We start from the raw sequence: 18,847 nt of genomic DNA on the forward strand, positions 1-18,847 counted from the left end.
CTTTGATTCGTCCATTCCTCTGTAGATGGACATTTGGGTTGTTTCCACCCTTTAGCTGTTGCCAACAGTGCTGCCATGAACATTTGTGCACAAGTTTTCTTTTCTTTTTTTTTTTTTAAGATTTTATTGTTTTATTCCTGAGAGACACAGAGAGGGGCAGAGACACAGGCAGAGGGAGAAGCAGGCTCCATGCAGGGAGCCCGACGCGGGACTCGATCCCGGGACTCCAGGATCAAGCCCTGAGTCGAAGGCAGACGCTCAACTGCTGAGCCCCCCAGGCGCCCCCATGTACCAGTTTTTGTCTGAACATCTCGTTTCAGTTTTCTGGGGGCCTAACTGGGAGTGGAATGAACGGCTGGGTCACATGGAGATCGGGGCACCCGGCTGACTCCATAGAGCACGTGACTCTTGATACCGGGGTTGTGGGTTTGAGCCCTGTGTTGGGTGTGGAGATGACTTAAAAAATAAAATCTCTAAAGGAAAAGATTTTAAGCTTATTAAGGAACGCACTGAGGAGCCACCAGGCGTCTTTGTCAGCAGGTGCACCATTTGCGCCCACCAACCACGTACGAGCCTTCTGATTTCTCCACATCTTCACGCACACACTGCTTTCGGCTCTTAGCCCAAAGCCCTCCTGGAGGGTGCGAGGTGGTGGCTCGTTCGGCCTTAATTCCCATTTCTCTGATAATTAGTGATGCCGAGCATCTCTCATGGGCACACTGAAGCTCGGGAAGGGTCACCCTGCGAGCTGGTGGCCTATAGGGCCCTAAAGTCCCGCAAGGTGTCACCACTGGGAGACCGGGCCTGCCCTACTGCCCCACCAACTGGGGAGTCCCCAGGGGCAGAACCCAGGCCCCGCCACGTTCCCCAAGCTGAAGCCTGGGCTGCTGTTCTAAGGCCCCTGAAGCACCCCTTCCCTCCTCACTGCGGGGACCCAGCCCTTTCTGGGAGCCGCACATGCTGACGCCTCTGTCTGCAGCAAAGCAGAAGGTCACTGCGTCCAGGCTTTGTTGAGGGAGCCAAGGCCCAGCAGCCAAGGAGCAGGCCCCCTCGGTGCCCCCTCCCCCCGCCACCACACAGTGCCACCAGAACCTTGCTCGTCCCCCGCGGCCCGGGCACGTGAGCAGGGTCCTGCGTGCTGAGAGCATGGACCCGGCCACTATCCATCCAAGGCCATTTACTCGCTGTGTGACTTGGATCGAGCTCCTTAGCTTCTCTCTGCCTCAGTCTCCCCATCTGTAGAATGGGGTGATGATAACGCCGACCCAGCAGGGCAGTTCTGAGATCGAGGGTGATGGCAGCGTTCTCAGAACAGGGCCTGGGGCATGGCGGGCTAGACGGGTCTGACAAAGAAGAGAGCCCCTGCAGGTGAGGACAGAGGCTTGGAGGTGGCCCACTAAGTGGCGGGCATGTCGCTGTGCCCAGCACCTCGGAGTGGGGGGGACCTGAGTGAGGCCCGGCCCTACAAAGGCAGTGGGCAGCTGAAGGCAGGGCTGGGCCCCTTGCCCTGGGTCCCCCATGGGTCTCACGGGCTGCCCACCCCCCGTCCCCAGGTCACCTGCAGGGAGGGGCTGCCAGGGAAACCCCCCACGTGCTGGAAAGTCCAAAATTCTCCAAGGAGCCTCGTTGCTGATGTCCAAGCGAGAGGCCGGGTGGCACCTGCAGGCCCGGCCGGCTGCTGACCCAGGGGCGCCACAGGATTCCGCAGCCCGAGGGAAGTGAAGCCTTGAGCTTCTTGACTATTTTTAATCCCCGGGACACTTATCTTGTGGCTAAAGTATCCCTTGACCGGTTGGGCACTGGGGAAAAAGTCGCCGGTGTGGGGTGGTGCTGGAGGAGGGACACTGGGCTGCCGGAGAGGCGGCTGCTGCTCACCCCTAGAGCCACAAGCCAGGCTCCACGGTCCCCCCATAACCCCAAGCCTTATGTGGGAGCTCGGGAGCTAGCTGGCTGAGCAGGTGCCATTAGATGCGACACGAAGTGGCTCTGCTCCACGGGGCCCGACCCACATGAGCGGGGAGCCTCGGGGTGCTCGGGCGGACACCAGGCTCAGCAGTGACGTTGATGTCTGCTTGCTTTTGGGTGCTACCGTGGATACGCACATGCAGACGTTGGGGGAAGGCCAGGAGGGGGCTCCCAGGCTCGGGCAGGGGCGAGGACAGACCTCTCTGAGAGGGCAGCCCGGCACAGGGTGGGCGGGGGCCCACGGGGTGTGCCCTCTGGGGGTCTGTGGACGGCGCCACCCCCAGCCCCACACCTCCACGGCCATCACCATGGCACCGCAGCCCTTGAGCTCGGGCCCCAGAGGTGGGCAGCGCGAGGGCAGAGGCCCCAGAACATTCCACAGCAGCGCCAGCCTGTTCCGACCCTCACTACCCTCGGGGTCTGCACATGGGCCCCAGCTCTCTGGGTGAACCCCCCCGCCAGAACGCCCAGAACACCTGCCCTGGGGCGGTCAGCCTGTCTAGGACTGAACTCCCAGGGACCCAGGCCCGGGGAGGCCAGAAACCCAGCCAGGACCCCGTGCCGGGAGGAGGGGCCCTCAGCCCCCGGAGGACCCCCACCTCAGGATAGAACAGAGCCACCTAAACTCCTGAGAAATGCCAGGCCCCGCCCCCGCCCAGGCCACCCCTCCCAGCCCAGCGCCGCCCTGCCCGTGGCTCTGCAGCCTGGCCGCCCGACGGCCGCTCCCTGTGACCCTGGCCCCTCTGCCCAGGCCGTGCGAGGCCACCGTGGGGCCAGCGCCCTTGCAGGCCCCGGTCCCCTGCCCTTGCCACCACGGCCTGGGATGCGCGTCCCCCTCTGCGCACCCCCCCAGGACGGCTTCCCCACTGCCCGACACCACCATCCAGCCTCGGACGCAGCCCCAGGAAGCTCCTGGGCGTCGCTGCCCCGGGCTGTGAGCGGCCAAGCACAGGAGCCCCTGCGGCCCACATCAGGCACATCGGTCCGCAGCTCAGCTGCCTTGTCCACCTGGAGGAAGGGGGGCTGGGTGGCACCTGGGTCCCCCAGGGCGATGTGCTCGGGCTAAAGATGAGGGTGGCTGAGTCTCAGAGAAGGAAAGCAACTCGCCCGGCATCACACGGCCTCTGGGCAATGCCCAGTGCTGTGCCCACGGGCACCCAGTCCGCCCTCAGACAGGCGCTCCTCCTCCCCCTGACCCTCCTACGTCCCAGGTCCTGGGCCCCGGGCAGCGGGGGCCCAGGTGGTCATGCCCACTCCCCACAGGGACTCTGAGTGCTGGGGCCCCTGAGCAGCCCCTGCAGGTGCCCGGGAGCTGGGCCTCGGGTGAGGTAGAGGGCACCCGTGCTGGCTGTCTCCCATCTGAATGGAACCACAGTTCAGGAATCGGGGGGCCTCCCAGCCCTCCCACTCGAGGGGTCAGGCCCTGGTCTGGAAGCTTCCTTTACAAAGGACAGAGAAGCCAACCACCTGCTGGCAGGTGTGGAATTCAAGTTTCCATTCCTGCCCCTCCCTCTGGCCCTGATTGGCTCCGGGGACACACAGCCTTTGCTCTTTCCACGGGGAGTCGGGGAGTCGGCTATAATAGAGACTGGGTGCTGGCTGGGCTCAGCCCTGCAGACGTGCCTGCCCAGGTGAACCTGACCAGGTGAGCCTGCTCAGGTGAGCCCGCCCAGGTGCCCCCCCCACCCAGGTGCCCCCACCCAGGTGCTCTCGCCCAGGTGCCCGGCAGGGCAGGGCCAGCTCGGGCCGGGAGGCAGAGATGGCCCAGGCGCTCCACAAGTCCAGTGGCACCTCGAGGCCACGGGACCCCAGGCGGGGAGAGGGGGCCTCCAGCCCTTTGCCCCCAGACCCTGCGATGGCGGGCGAGGCCCGGGCCGGCGGGGACGCAGGGCTGCGCCGCCTCCTGAGGCTGCACCGCACGGAGATCGCCATGGCTGTGGACTGCGCCTTCCCGCTGCTGCACGCACTGGCCGACCACGACGTGGTCCCCGAGGACAAGTTCCAGGTGGGCCCCGACCCGCACCCCCCACGCCCCCTAGCCTGCCCCAAGCCCTGCCCTGCCCTCGAGCCTGGGGCAATGTCTGGGAAGACAAGTTCTGGGGGGGCCCCGCCCCCGGGTCCCCCCGAGTGGGGTTGAGGGGGTTGGGATGGGGCTGTGGGTGTGAAGAGGGGACGGGGCAGCGTCTCCGGGACAAGCTCCCGCGCCTCTCCAATGCCCTGCCAGCCCTCCTGAAGCTGCCCTCCAAGCCGGGGTGAGGTCCCCGAAGAGGAGATCCAGGTGGCCTCCCGCCCCCAGCATCCCCGGGTAACCCCGCGCCCCCGCCAGCCAGGGGCACGGGCAGGTGCTGGGTCACCTGCAGCACCTGGGGGCGGGCGGACGGCAGGAAGTCGGGGGGCTGGGGGCCTGGGGGGCAGGAGGCAGGAGGCAGGACCTCCCACTCCCCATTCTCGCTTCAGGAGACCCTGCGTCTGAAGGAGAAGGAAGGCTGCCCGCAGGCCTTCCACGCGCTCCTCTCGTGGCTCCTGACCCAGGACGCAGCTGCCATCCTGGACTTCTGGAGGGTTCTGTTTAAGGACTACAATGTGGAGAGATACGCCCGGCTGCAGCCCATCCTAGACAGCTTCCCCAAAGGTCGGGGGGAGCCGGGGTCCTGCGGGGCTCGACCTCCACGCTGGGGGCCGGGTGGCTGGGGTCGTCCCAGCTGGATGGCAGAGGGAAGGTTGGGGGGGTAGGGAGCCCCCTACATCGCCTAGGACCGTCCCGCTGAGGTCTTGCCCGCCTCCCAAGGTGTGGGTCCTGGTGTCGAGGCTCGGCCCCTGCTTGCACCCTGCAGACGTGGACCTCAGCCAGCCCCGGAAGGGGAGGAAGCCCCCGCCGGGCCCCAAGGCCGCGGCGCTGCTGCCCAGACCCCCTGCCAAGAGGAAGGTTCCGGAGGAGCCCAGGGCCACCCCGCCAGCAGCACTGTCTCCAAGGGTCACCTCTAGCCCAGGTACCTATTTGGAGGAGCCGGCGGGCCGCAGATGGGCCTGGGGAGCCCGCCACGACCTGACCACACCCCCCCACGACCTGACCACACCCCCCCAGCTGGGCCCCTCTGGATCCTTAGGGGGGTGGGCCAGGCCGTCCCCTGTTGTCCCAGGAGCCCGGAAGCAGGCAGGTGGGTGTTACTTCCTTTTTCTGGTTGTGGACAGCAGCGCCCAGGAAAGCAAGGGCATCCACGGGAGCTGGGGAGGCACCCCGGGGGCTCTCTTGCCCCCCGCACCGCCCTTGGCCGCAGGTATTGGCCACGTGGGGCGACGAGGCCAGGCTGGTGCGGCTCCCCCTGCAGGCTCCCAGGCCAAGGCCAAGCCCAGGAAGCCCGAGAGCAGCGCAGAGCCGCAGCGCCTCCCGCTGGGGAACGGTGAGCCAGGCCTGGAGGCTCCCCCGGGGCGGGCGGGGTGGGGGCGGAGGGCCCCCTGGGGTGCTGACCTAGCGCCTCACCCCAGAGCCTCGGCTGGACAGACGCACCAGGAAAGAGGAGGCTCCTCGAGTCAGCCCATGTACGCCTGGCCCCTTCCCGTCCCCTCCTTGCCCCAGAGTGGGGGACCCCGGAGACCCCCTAGGGTCACCTGACCTAAGGGCCGGCCTGCGAACTCTGCCCCCCTCCACGCCCTGGGGTCCCTGCTCGTCCTGCCCACGGCATCCGCCTGGCTCACACAGCAGCGCCCATACTGCACACCCCGTGCACACACACGCACATGCTCACGCGTGCATAGCGCACATACCCATGGCTGTCTGGCTGTCTGTCCTGCCCCGGGCGGGAGGAAAGGAGGATTCCGCAGCCCAGACACCTTTTGCCACCTCCTTGCCTGCAGGAAAGAGGTGCTCAGGGGTCCTCTTTCCAATGGATGACGCCCCCCCCACCTGGTGCTCCCTTCCCCAGGAATTCAGACCATGTCCACTTCGGTCCAGAGAGCCGTGACCGTGTCGTCCGGGGATGTCCCAGGAGCCTGTGGGGCCCTGGAGGGGATCCTCATCCAGCAGGTGTTTGAGTCAGGTAGACGGCGCTGCCAGAGGGGCGGCCAGGGGCATGCAGGCCCCCTGGATCCGTGTCCCTCTTCAGCACCTGGCGGTGACCACATCCTGGGTCACCTCTGCCTGCCTGGATGGGCCCCTCGGGGTCTTGGTTCTCCAGCGGGACGGCCTGCAGCGCCTTCCCGCCCCCACACCGCCTCCCTCCCCTCTGTCTGGGCTGGGCTCCGGCCACCGGGGTGTCAGGACAGGGACACCTCACCCCCCAGGGAGGGTGCCCGGGGCCCGCCCTAGTTCAGCATGGCAGTTATAACCACTGGCCACAAACTGGGCAGCTAACACAACAGGAGATCCAGAGTCCAGGCGTCCAGAGGCTCTAGGGCAGGGGCCCGTGCCCGTCCGGCTGCTGGCCGCTGCGGCTTTGTCACTGCAGACTCCGCCTCCAAGCCAGGCTCTTCTCCCTATGCCTGTGTCCTCTCCGTTGGACTCAGTGTCCCTCGGGAGCCCGTCTTAGCTAATCCCCCCTATAAAGACCCTGCTTCCAAAGACGTCTGCACTCCGAGATTCCAGGTGGATGGGAATCTGGTGGACAGGCTTCACCCAGTACAGCCCCTGAAGACGAGCCGTCCTGTGCCCAGGATGCGGGCCCGGAGCCCGGGGGGCCAGGTGGGGTGGGGGAGGAGGGGCAGCAAGCGGCAGGGCACCCAGCCTCCCCCTGCCTGCACCCGGCGCCCAGGCCAGAGTGCGGCCGAGCGGGGGCCAGCCAGCCTCTCCTCCCAGGTGGCTCCAAGAAGTGCATCCAGGTGGGGGGGGAGTTTTATACTCCCAGCAAGTTCGAAGACCCCAGTGGGGGGAAGAACAGGACCCGTAGCAGCGGCCTGAAGACCCTGGTCCGGGCCAAGGGGGCCCAGGCTCCTGCCCCCGTAAGCACAGCCCCTGACACCCGCCCCCAGCACGCCCAGAGCTCAGCTGGGGCTGCGCCCAGCTCATTCCGGTGACCCTCCCTCTCGTCCCCAGGAGGGTGGAGGTGACCCGAGAGCAGGCCAGCCGGGCAGGGTGCAGGCCCCTCCTGCCCTCCCCAGCGAGCCCCAGCTCCAGCAGGTAATGCCCAGGCCACGGTGGCAGGGAGGGGGGATCTCCTTCACCTCCACGGATGGTCCTCAGGGTGGCCCATCCGCCACTTTGCCGCTTGACCGGGGCCCTTGCTTGGATGGTGAGGACAGAGGCCTAAGCTTCTGTTCACAGAGTAGAGCCTTTTTGTTTTTTAAATAATATTTTTTCTGATAACACACAATTGTAAAATTTCAAATAAGTCAGAGAAAATAAGTCCTACCAGGCTTTTGCCACCGCAGGGCTGGTCGGGGCGCCAGCTGTCCTTTGTCTCACAGCGGGCCGGTGGGTGGGGACATGGCCCCTGCTGGGGCCAGGAAGCTGAGCATCGAGCACGTCATGGGGCTGAGCACGTCGTGGGGCTCCCAGCACAGACCCGGGCGCCCCTCGCTCATGCCAGGTGCTGAGCCCCAGGCCCCCAAGAAGGAGCAGGACGCGCGCCCGCCCCCCGGGAGCCCCCAGCCGCCTGGCGGGGCAGCGGGCAGTATCACTGCACACGGCTGCCTGCCCTGGTGGGCTTCCGGAGGAGGTGGCACCACGCGGGCTGGGGTGCAGGCAGGTGGCACCGGGCCCAGCGGGTGCCTGGGAAGAAGGGGCGGCGCGGGGCCAGGCGTGCCGCGTAGGGGCCGCCCGGAGCACGGTGCCCACGAGAAACTGGGCTTTCGGAAGGCTCAGCCTTCCCAGGATGGACGGCCCGGCCCCGGGGTGCGCGGTGGGCACCAGAGGCTCAGGGGCGGCAGGGAGCCGGCGTCTGCCGGCGGGGAGCAGGCCGGGGACTCGCGCACCCCCGGGGAGCGCCACGCTGGGGCTGTTCCGAGGGGCTCTCGGGGAGGGCGCTGCCCCAGCCCGGGATCCTCCAGAGGATGCGTGTGTCCGGCCCGTGTCAGAAGAACGAGGACGAGTGCGCCGTGTGCCGGGATGGCGGGGAGCTCATCTGCTGTGACGGCTGCCCCCGGGCCTTCCACCTGGCCTGCCTGTCCCCGCCGCTCCATGACATTCCCAGGTGAGCCCGGCACCCGGGTCAGCCTGGCCACCCCCCACCTGCCCTCATGGCCGTGTCTACCCATCTGCCCCCTGAGTAGGAGGCTGCCCAGAAGGGTCCCCGTTCCACGGCTGGGAAGTGGGGTCCCCCAGGAGGGAGGCAGTGGGGCTGGAGCCTCCCACCCGCCTCCCCATGTGGCCACACTGCCCCCCACCCCCAGCCTGGCCAGCAGGGCCCCAGGGGGCAGAGAAGCAGAATAAGGCCCCCCATCCTGTCCCATCTCACCACACTCCCCAGCCCAAATCCCCAGCCGGGCCCCCCTCCAGGCAAGGTCCTACCACAAGTCAGGCTGAGCGGGTGCCCGTCCCTGGCAGGGCACTGGCCCTCCCGGCCCTGCCCGCTACCACCAGCTCCCTCAGGTCACCGCAGCCAGCGGGGGAGAGCCCAGGCGGGAGAAATGACACCCCCAGCCCTGGCCCTGCCCAGCCCCCTGAGTGGCCTTGGCCAGGTCGCCCGTCTCTGAGCCCCAGATGCTCGTCACTAACGTGAGGGCATCCGGCGGGGCCATCCCTCAGCTCCAGCTTCCTTCCTGCCCTCGACCCTGTCCCCCCCCGGCTGGCCGCCATCCCCCTTGTGGAAACGTGGGTGGCCCGGGGGTATAAACACCCCAGTTCTCCGAGGCCCCACTGACAGGGTGGGGCCCATGAGAGCCACGCACAGGCCGCTCCAGGTTAGCTGGGGTCCGGGGTTCTGGGGCTCATCGGGAAGCTCTCAGAGGGGACACCGACCGCGCCGGGGAGGGCCGCCCCCAGGGCTAAACTTCCCCGTATCCCGGGCTCTCCCGCTGACCGGCCGGGGCAGCGCTTCCATTGTGCCTCTGCCCACCGTCCTGCCTGGGCCTCAGTTTCCCCATCTGGAAAAGGGAAGGGGTGACTTGGAGGAGCCTCGGGCCTCCCCTGCCCTGTGTGTTTGGGAGTCTACTGTCCCTTCTGCTGGCCTTGCATGACCCTGGCTGGTGACCGCGTGAGCAGTGGGACCTGGAGGTGCTCCAGCTGCCTCCAGGGAAGAGCCCAGCGGGACGTGCCCCGGGCCGAGGAGCCCCCACCCCAGGAGCCACCTGCGGAGACCCCGGTACGCACCAGCCCCCTCCAGGGCCCTGTGTCCGGCCTCCCGGCCGTTCCTGTGGGCCATAGACCCTGCACCCCCTGCCCCTGGCCTGGCCTCGTCAGTTTGGCCGTCTACACCGGGAAGTGGCCCCACAATGGCCCGTTTCTCAGGGCTGGCCCAGGGGCCTCTGCTCTGCCCAGGTACACAGCCCGTGTGGGCTGCACACGCCCCGCCTTCAGATGGGGACAGGCTCAAGGACCTTGCTAGGGGCACAGAGCCAGCATCTGCACCCAAACCCCAGGGTGGGGTCCCCCACACCAGCTCCCGGGGTTCCCAGGGTCCTGGCGATACAGACCTCCCTGGGGGGTGCTGTGCAAGTGCCCTGGGGCCTCGCCAAGCACTGATCCTCTGGTTCCAGGTCCTCCTGGGGCTGAGGCTGGCAGGAGAAGACGCGAAGGGCCCATCCAGGGAGCCCCCAGCCGGGATGGACGCTGCTGGCCCCTACAAGCACCCGCTGGCCCCACCTCCTGCAGCCCCGTCGCCGGTGCTGGAACCCTCAGCCCTGCGCCCCCTCCTGTGTGTGGGTCCCGAGGGGCAGCAGGTGAGGAGGTGCTGGGGGGTGGCCCGTCTTCTGGGAGCCAGGACCTGCACAGCCGCCAGGTGGAGCTCTGACATGCAGGGCATTGGGAGGAGCGGGGAGGCTTGGGGTCCAGGCTGAGCCAGACTGGCCATGCAAGGGCGGCCCTGGGGTTGGGTGCTGGGAGGAGCGCACCCGGCACGAGGGTGGAGGGCTCTGAAGCGCGGGGCAGGAGTGATGGTCCGTCCCTGATCCTGAAGCCCCTACCTCCCACCGTCACCCTCCAGGACCCACAAGGAGGACGGCCGTCCTGTTGAGGAGTCCCAGTGCCCCAGACCCTCCCGCCTTTTCTTGGGGGGGGGCGGTTCTGGGGTCCCCTTGACCAGCCCCAGGGGCCCACCAAGGGGGAGCAGATCTCCTGGGGCTGCAGCCCCAAGGTGCCCGGTGTCCCTGAGCTCCCCCGTCCCCAGTCACCGCGCTGCTCCCCGCAGGGCCCGGCAGCGCGGTGCGGCGTGTGCGGGGACGGCTCCGATGTGCTGCGGTGCACGCACTGCGCCGCCGCCTTCCACTGGCGCTGCCACTTCCCTGGGGGCGCCCCCCGGCCAGGGTGAGTGCGGCGGCGGGGAGGGGGGCACAGGGCCGGCGGGGGTCACCGCGGGCCGCCAGCCCGACCCCCTCCTCCGCTGTGCGCAGGGCCCCTCGCTGCCGCTCCTGCTCCGGGGACGCCGGCCCGGCCCCCGGCGACGGGGCGCCCGCCTCGACCCCCGCCCGTGCTGCTCCGGGGCCTGCCAAGGTCAGTGCTGCCCGGGGAGGTGGGGACCCCGGGGGCTGGAGCGGCCGGCACACCTCCAGGGACTCTCCCGTGCCAGCTTCGCGGGGGTGAACATGCCCCGGGCCGTGGGTTGTGTGTGTAAATAGCCGCCTTCGAGATAACGTTTACCTGGAAGGGAGAGCCAGCTACAAGCATTGGTGGCATGAGATGGCAGTGGGATGCACCTGTTCCCTGGTGACCCGGCCCCGCCCTCAGTGCCCCCTCTCCCAGCCCCTGGGGTGCACCTGCCCCTGGAGGGGTGGCGGCGAGAAGGCGCCCAGCAGGGATGAGCAAGCGCGCGTGACGCCCAGTGTGACCCCACCTGGGCTCCTGGTCCTCCAGCAGTGACCGCCCGGGAGCCAGCGGGAGCCCCTGGGGACAGCTGGCTCGCTGCGGTCTTTGTCTGCCTTCCTGCTGAGCGGCAGTCCTCCTGGGGCTCCCTCAGAACTTGGGGGGTGGGAGTCCTGTGTGTCCCTTCAGGAGCCTCCGGGTGGCACCTCTTCCCCGGGCCTTCCCGACCGGGTCCCTGCCCCCAGAAGAACCTCGGAGGCCCTGGGGGAGGCAAGGAGTCCCACCCCCATCCGTGGCCCATCCTCCTTCCCAGCCACACGGCACCCCCCAGCGCTCTGAGCAGGAACCCGGCTTGGGGGGGCCAAGGCCCTGCCCATGAGGGAGCTCACCGGCAACCCCAAGGCTTGGCCCGCACCTGCCTGCTGCAGCGTGGAAGCCTCCCATCACCCCGCCCCTCCGCACTGCCCGTGCTCAAGCCCTCTCAGGGGGACCCCTGCTCCCCCACCAGGAGGGGTCCTTCCCTCCAGAAGACGCTTCTTCACGGACACCTGGGCTCTTTGCTCTTAAACGCAGACTCCTTTCTTGTCCTTGAGGTGGAGCGCGCAGTGACCTTGGAGAGGAGCACATGCCAGCCCCTCAGCTCCTCCCCCAGCCCCACTCCCTGCGGGAGAATGTGGGTGTGGCCCCATCCCTTCCTGGGTGCCCTGCACACCCCGAGGCTGTGCTCCTCCCTCACTGCCTGGGTGCTGTGGCCTCCCAGGGCCTGTGTTTATGAGCTGAGACTCGGCTCTTTCGTGCCAGTCTCCTGTGGCTCATGCCCTGCTCTGGCCCCCTCCCCAGGGGCGCCGTGGGCCCTGGCAGCCTTTGTGGGGTGGTTGAGTGGCTGGCATCGGACCAGGGACTTCCCTCTCGGGGCCTATTTCTCCACCCATGACAGGCTCCCTTCGAGCTGGTTCTCTGAGTTGCCCGGCTCTCCCTGGAAGGCTGCGTGTAGCAGGTGGAGGCTGGCGGGCCTGGGGGCCTCGGGCAACCAGCTGCCAGCGGTGCCAGGGCCCTTGCGGGCAGCCCACACTCGCTCATGCGCACCCTGCCTGTGCCCAGCACCCTGGGAGGAGTGCCACCGCACTGCCCTGGCATGAGCGCCTGTGCCCCCAGGCCCCTGTGGCCTCTGCAGGGAGTCCTGCTCTGTTTCGGGGTTCCCTAGCAGGGGTGCTGAGATTGGACTGACCCTCCTCTCCTGGGCTCCAGGCAGGTGACGGCTCCTCTGGGCACGAGCCGGTTCTACACAGAGACGACCTGGAGTCCCTCCTAAACGAGGTAATGCACCTCCAGGCTGGGCCTCCGCCTGCACCTCCTCCTCTACAACCCCCTAAAGGCTCTGGGGGGCTGGGAGGTGCCCCCCCACCCCAGCTGTGCCAAGCACCACAGGCCAGGCTGCTTCAGACGCATGCAGGAGCCCGAGCACACCAAGGGGCCTAGAGGGGCCTAGAGGGGACCCTAGAGGGGATCCGGTCCCGAGGGCCTGGATCCTGGGGGGCTGGGGGGCTGCACAACCTTGGGGCAGGGCGGGCGGGTGCCCCGGACCTCTCACTGCCCTCATCAACCCAGGCTCTTCTCCCTTCGGTGAACAGCTACACTGGCTGGGAAGGAACTGGGGCTTTCAGGGGTTCCATCTCTCTTCGACGGGAGGTCAGACTCCTCCAGCCATCCCCACACCCAGGAGGCTGACACGTGGTGTCCGCGGGCCGTGGGGCCCCTCCCTGTGTGCTGGGCTGGGCACAGGAGGGTCCGAGACAGTGCGGGGATTTTGGGGGGGACCCCAGGTGCTGGGTGAGGGCCCTGGAGCTGTGGAGGGGGCGGCCGCCCAAGACCGTTGGAGAAAGGGGGGGAAGACTCCCCAGCCCCCTCGGGGGTGCAGGCACCCCATCCTGCTGGAATATGGGGCCTCCTCGTGACTCCCCCATCCTGTGGGGTGCCAGGGCCCTGAGCACAGTGAGGGCAGGAGCTGGCCCTGCCTCGCAGCCCTGGGGCGAGGAGGCCGTGCCCTGTGCCCCCGGGATGCTGTGATGGAGCACTGCGTGAGGAGTCCATGTCTCGCGGTGCCTCAGGCCTCAGTTTCCCTACCTCTGAAAAGGAGGGTCAGATGCTTATGACTCCCGCCGGCCCCGGCGGCCAGGGCGTGCCCAGTGTGCCCTGGAGCCTTGGCAGGTGCGAGGCTCCGCTCTGCTGTCTTGCAGCACTCCTTCGACGGCATCCTGCAGTGGGCCATCCAGAGCATGTCCCGGCCGCTGGCCGAGGCGCCCCCCTTCCCCTCCTGAGCCAGGAGGCCGGGGGTCTGCAGGGCAGCTCTGGGGGAGGGGAGGCCCCGCAGATGCCGCCTCAGCAGAGAGCGGACCCCCTCCTGCCTCGGGATCCACGGATGCCGGTGCGTTCCCGCTCGTGCTCACGGTGACCTGCTGCGGGAGGGGCCGGGGGACACACTCCCCCCCCCCCCACTGGGACCTGGCCAGGTTAGGACCCAGGAAACCTGGAAGGTCCGGGTGGCGTCCACGCTCAGCTCGTCGGCACGGCCCGTGCTCGTGGACACACTAGGCATCGCGTGTCCTCAAATAAAAAGCTCCTCCTGTGGGGTCTCGACATGCTGTCCGTGGGGTGTTTGCTCGGGCGGCTCTGGGCTCCCCCGCATTTCTGGTGCCTGAAGGGTAGGCCGCGCCGGCGGGAAGGGAGCTCGCCGTAACGGGAGGGCCCAGCCTGGGTCCCCCCCTTACACTCAGGCTCCTCCTCCTGGGGACTTGAGCCCCTGAGGCCCTGACCCCCTCCATCCGACCACGCCGTGGGCCACACAGCTTCGTGGGCTCCCCGGCCAGGCGGCACAGCAATGACCGGAGTGGCTGCTGTCCAGGCGGGGCCCCGAGCTGTGACCTCCCAGCTGTCATGCGTCTGCCTGGTCTCGGCTCTCCTCCTGTGGGGGTGGAGGTTGGTCTTGCTTGTCCGGCACGGGAACGACGGCCGCCTCTGTACCAGCCTGCGTGGCACGTCCAGCAAACCAGGAGCAGGCCCACGCTGGATGAGCCAGCCGTGGACACCGGCGGCGGGGGTCCCGCCCTGCACCTGCCACGTTGGTTACCCTCAGTGGCTCAAACGGTAGCCACTCGGTCCCGGGGGCCGGACGTCCGGGGTCCAGGCGATGGGCAGGGCTGGCTCTTCCCAGGCCCTTCTCCTGGGCGTGTGGACACCTCCCTCAGCCCGGGGTCTCCCCTGGTGGCCCTCCTTGTCTCATGGGGACCCTGGTCAGACTGGGTTAGGACCCACCCTCGTGACCTCATTTTAACCGAATCACCTCTGTAAGACCCTGTCTCCAAACGCCGTCACGTTCCGAGGTGCTGGGGGCCGCCGTGGATGGCGGGTCACGGGGCCGCCCTCAGTGGGAGTCCTGGCGGGGGCGTGGCCCAGTGCCCCCAGCTCGGGGTTTCTTCTCAGTCCTTCATCCGCCCCGCAGTATGTCACCTGCTCCCTGGCTGTACCTCCCATGTCCTGGGGCTGTGTTCCGGCATGAGCCCGACCTCCCTGCCCTGCTGTACTGGTCCCCCGGAGAAGTCCCTCGCCATTGTTAGCAAGTGTCCTGGAAACTTTTTTCTATTTTTTAAAAAATTTATTTGGGGATCCCCGGGTGGCTCAGCGGTTTAGCACCTGCCTTTGGCCCGGGGCCTGATCCTGGAGACCCGGGATGGAGTCCCATGTCAGGCTCCCTGCACGGAGCCTGCTTCTCCCTCCGCCTGTGTCTCTGCCTCTCTCTCTGTGTCTCTCATGAATAAATAAATAAAATCTTAAGAAAAAAAAAGATTTATTTATTTTGGGGCTGGGGAAGGACAGAGGAAGAGGGAGAGAGAATCTCGAGCAGATCCCATGCTAAGCAAGGAGCCTGACCCGGGGCTCTATCCCATGACCCCAAGATCACGACCCCGAGATCACAACCCCGAGATTGCGACCCGAGCCCAAACCAACTGTTGGATGTTCAACCGACTGCACCACCCAGGTGCCCCCGAGACACATTTTCCTTCAGCGGGGACACGACTGGGCCAGAATACCAGCATCGGCTCTTCCAGTCCACAGATGCAGCAAAGCCCATGGACACATGGGCACTGGGTTGGAGGCTCAGTTGTCACCGATTCAAAATTATTAACGATTTATGAGCAAGGGGTCTGAGTTTCACTTGGTGCTGGGCCCTGCAGCCAGTCCTGCCCTGAGGTGCCCGGTCCTGTTTGGCAGATGGAGTAGGCTGGGCTGGTTGAGGGTCAGGGGTGTCGCTAACAGGTGGGTGAAGGGCCTGGTGCCCGTGGAATTGCCTGGCAGGCTCGGGAAAAGCCAGTATTTCTGGGCACAGACTGAATGTAGCAAAGCAGGGCTGGAGCTCCTGCCCATAATCTGGACTAGAATGAACTGGTGCCTCGAACGCGGGCCCTGGGCAGGACCTCTGGAGCCACTCGGCTGCGACCCTGGTGCTTTAAAGACACTTTTGGGGGGCCACACCCCTGCCAATGTTCAGGGGACTCTGAAAGCCCCTCTGGGAGGGGTCTCACGGGGCTGCAGGGCCGGGCCAGGCTGCTCCACCTGCAGAGTTCCTTCAGCCGCCCACCCTCAAACTGGCTGGAAGCTGCCAGAGAACTGGCGAGTCCACGTGATGTGCTCCACGCGGCCCAGCCAAGCGCCCCAACCCCTGCAGAGACATACGGGCCAGAGCAAGCCCTCTCCCGTGTGTGAGGAGGGCAGCTGCATCCCGTTCCCGCCCACAGCCACCTGTCCTCCCATCAGTGCACACCCCCTTTGTGACCTTCTTTTGTCCAGTTACTTGCTCACCGCCTGTCCCCTCCGGACCGTGTGCGCCGGGGGCGTCCGTGTTGCAGTCGGCGCGGAGACCAGGCTGACCGGTGCAGGGCCGCGTGGCAAATACTTGCCGAATTAGCGAGTCTGACTTTGAAAGGGAACCAAACATTCAGCATTCAGGGACTGTTTTGAGAAACAATGTCACAGCCACAGATTGGGATATTATCCAGGAATAGAAATGATGAGTACACGCCTGGGGGCCCAGGCAGATGAGCATTAATATAAGTTAAATTTGTTTACTGAACTTACAATGTTTATATATTTATATTACATGCTCAATATCCCTGTGCGCACACTTACGAGTTTAGAGTACGTGCACGTATAAAGAGAGAAGGTATAGAGTGTGTGTGGAAGGATGCATAGGACAGGAGAACGTACGTATGTGGATACGTGTATGTATGTGTGTGCACGTGTGTGTGTGTGTGTGTGGGTGCACGGGGAGAAATACCAGGAGAAAACATTGAACAATGAACACAGGGTGTTTATTTTTTAAAGATTTTGTTTATTTATTCATGAGAGACACAGAGAGAGAGAGAGAGAGACACAGACAGAGGGAGAGGTAGGCTCCATGTGGGGAGCCCAATGCAGGACTCGATTCCGGAACCTCAGGGTTATGCCCTGAGCCGAAGGCAGACGCTTAACCGCTGAGCCACCCAGGGGCCCTGAACACAGGTTGTTATAGCAGGGATTATGGATGATTTTTCCTTTGTAAATATTTTTGTCATTCAGATTATTTTTATTTTTTTAAGATTTTATTTATTTACTCACGAGAGACAGAGAGAGAGAGAGAGAGAGAGAGAGGCAGAGACACAGGCAGAGGGAGAAGCAGGCCCAATGCAGGGGGCCCAATTTGGGACTCGATCCCGGGTCCCCAGGATCACACCCTGGACTGAAGTTGGCGCTAAACCTCTGAGCCACCCGGACTGCCCCAGATTATTTTTAAATACCTGTAAGAGTATGATTTCTGAGAGGCACATCTGCACTTCACGCTGGACATGCCTGCCCAGGGCTGGGAGCCCCGGTGCGTGGGTGGTCGCCCACCCCAGCCCCAAGCCCAGGCCTACTGGTCTCTCGACAGACCTGTGCGCAAGTGAGTGAATGAGTGAATGGATGACATTTCAGCGTGATGCTTCCTACCTCGGAGGTGGGACTCCTGCTCCCTGTTCTCTGAGCAGCCCTCGTCCTGCCCGCAGGAGCTGAGCGGCTGCCCTGCCACTGCCGAAGGGCCGCCCAGGAGGATGGGGTGGGCCACCCAAGTGGACCTCCATGAAGGGGATGTCCAGCCTGGCTAGCACCAACACCATCCCACCCTACATCCCCAGGCTTTCTGGTTGGGCCTCCTAAATACCCCACAGATCCTGCTTTGCCATCACCACCCTACAACCGGCCAGCACTGCTTGTGCATCACATATTTCGGCTTGGATCCTGAGCTGATAACCCCTGGTCCTGAGGCCTCGGCAGATGTACCTGGTGGGGACCCTAGCTCGGTGGAGGGGTGGGGGCAAGCCAGCTGAGAAGCAGGTGGAGAGACTCACAGCCCCTCCGTCACCCCAGCAGAGGTCGGGAGGCCTATTCTCTGGAGGGGGCACACAGTGTCTGGACCTGAGAATGCCACAAATAGTTGAGGCAGCAGCTTGACACTGAATGCACATGGTCAGGTCACCTCAGGCACCTCTCTTCATTCAGCTCCAGACAAGAGACGGGAAGATTCTTCTCGAACCTGACCTGCCTGTAGAGACAATGGTCCTGGGGAGTTCCCCAACAAGTGGCCCAGTAAGCTCACCCTACAAGGCCCAATGACTGTAAGTCACATGTCACGGAGGTTTCACAGACATTAGGAAGGCCTCTCACGTGGCCGAGACCAGGACAAGCAAAAAGAAAGAAAGCCACGTGGATGAAAGAAGAGACCCGGAAGGGAGCAGAGAATGTTTAAAAATGAAAAGAAACTGGCAAGATCCTTGGGGAGATGGGCCCTCTATTTATGAAACAAGAACAGGATTCTGTTAAAAGGAACAGTCAGAGAACAGCAGCTGTTGGAAGTCAAAACCATGCCCGCAGACACAGGGAACGTCGCGCAAGGTCAGGATAGCAAGTGGAGGAAATCCCTCTGAACATAGAGCAGAAACGAGTCAGAAAATAGGCAAGTACAGGTCATACATGGAGGTGGTCAGCCCAGGATCCAAGCTGTAAATGGCAGGAGCTCCCAGAAGAGGAAAGGGGAAAGCAGAGCGGAAGAAGTCCTTGGTGAAACAACTCAAGAACTTGTCCCAGACAGAAAATGCGCACCGCTGCACTGGGAGGAGGCAGTGATGCCCACCCCAGCGGCGGGAGGCAGACCCGCACCGGGCACCTCATCGTGGCATCCCACGACACCTGGGCAAGGAAGAGTCTACAAATACTGGGTCGTGTGCACATGATGGAGTCATGCAACACATTCCTTGATATCCGTCTCCTCAAGAAGGGGAGCTCTAGACCTCTCCCCTTAAGCGTGGGCTGAATTTAGCAACCTGTTTCTGGTGAATAGAATGTGCTGGAAGGGCCCTATGTGACTCCTGAGGCTAGGTCACCAAAAGCACTACGGCTTTTCCCTCGGATGGCTTTTTCTGGGGGAAGCCAGTGGCATGTTTGGGGACACTCAAGCGGGCCTGTGGTGAGGGCCCGCCCACAGCCATGTGCAGGTGCCATCCCGGAAGCAGCCCCTCCAGCCCCCGTCGAGCCTGCAGATGATGCGGCCGCCCTCATGAGAGCTCCCGGACCACCCCGTGGAGCCATTCTCTAAGCCCCGGCTCAGAAACCATGAGAGAGTAAAAAGCAAGAAAATGGTGAACAGAAACATGAGCGTATCGGTTACCCTGGAGGGAACGTACGGTGTCTTGTTCACAGTGTTTATCTGGGATACAGCGTTTGCTGCATTCGTATATTCCACGGTTCAGTAGGACGGGTGGTCTCTGTTCACACTCACCACTCCCCCCGGCCCCCTGCCCCTTGCCAAGCCCAAAGCTCTGTTCTTTCCCAATATTTCATATAATGGAATTTTTTTTTGTGGCAAGAACATTTTAAAATTTTCAATTACCCTCTTTATTCATTATTATCATCATTATTTGTGAT

At 64.7% G+C, this 18,847-nt stretch overlaps 1 protein-coding gene across 1 annotated transcript; it reads left to right on the forward strand.

Annotated features, from left to right (window-relative positions):
• The first annotated feature begins 3,710 nt into the window (after positions 1-3,710).
• Positions 3,711-14,650, forward strand: AIRE (autoimmune regulator). Its single transcript, XM_072807157.1, has 14 exons — positions 3,711-3,970; positions 4,423-4,597; positions 4,800-4,955; positions 5,295-5,366; positions 5,889-6,002; positions 6,758-6,900; positions 6,995-7,078; positions 7,975-8,090; positions 9,101-9,200; positions 9,595-9,777; positions 10,245-10,360; positions 10,447-10,546; positions 12,104-12,172; positions 13,093-14,650. The coding sequence occupies exons 1-14, from the start codon at positions 3,725-3,727 to the stop codon at positions 13,171-13,173; spliced, it is 1,755 nt and encodes a 584-aa protein (XP_072663258.1). The 5' UTR covers positions 3,711-3,724; the 3' UTR covers positions 13,174-14,650.
• Positions 14,651-18,847: the final 4,197 nt, after the last annotated feature.

The sequence above is a fragment of the Canis lupus genome, chromosome 30, assembly GCF_048164855.1.
Source record: "Canis lupus baileyi chromosome 30, mCanLup2.hap1, whole genome shotgun sequence".
Classification (NCBI taxonomy): domain Eukaryota; kingdom Metazoa; phylum Chordata; class Mammalia; order Carnivora; family Canidae; genus Canis; species Canis lupus.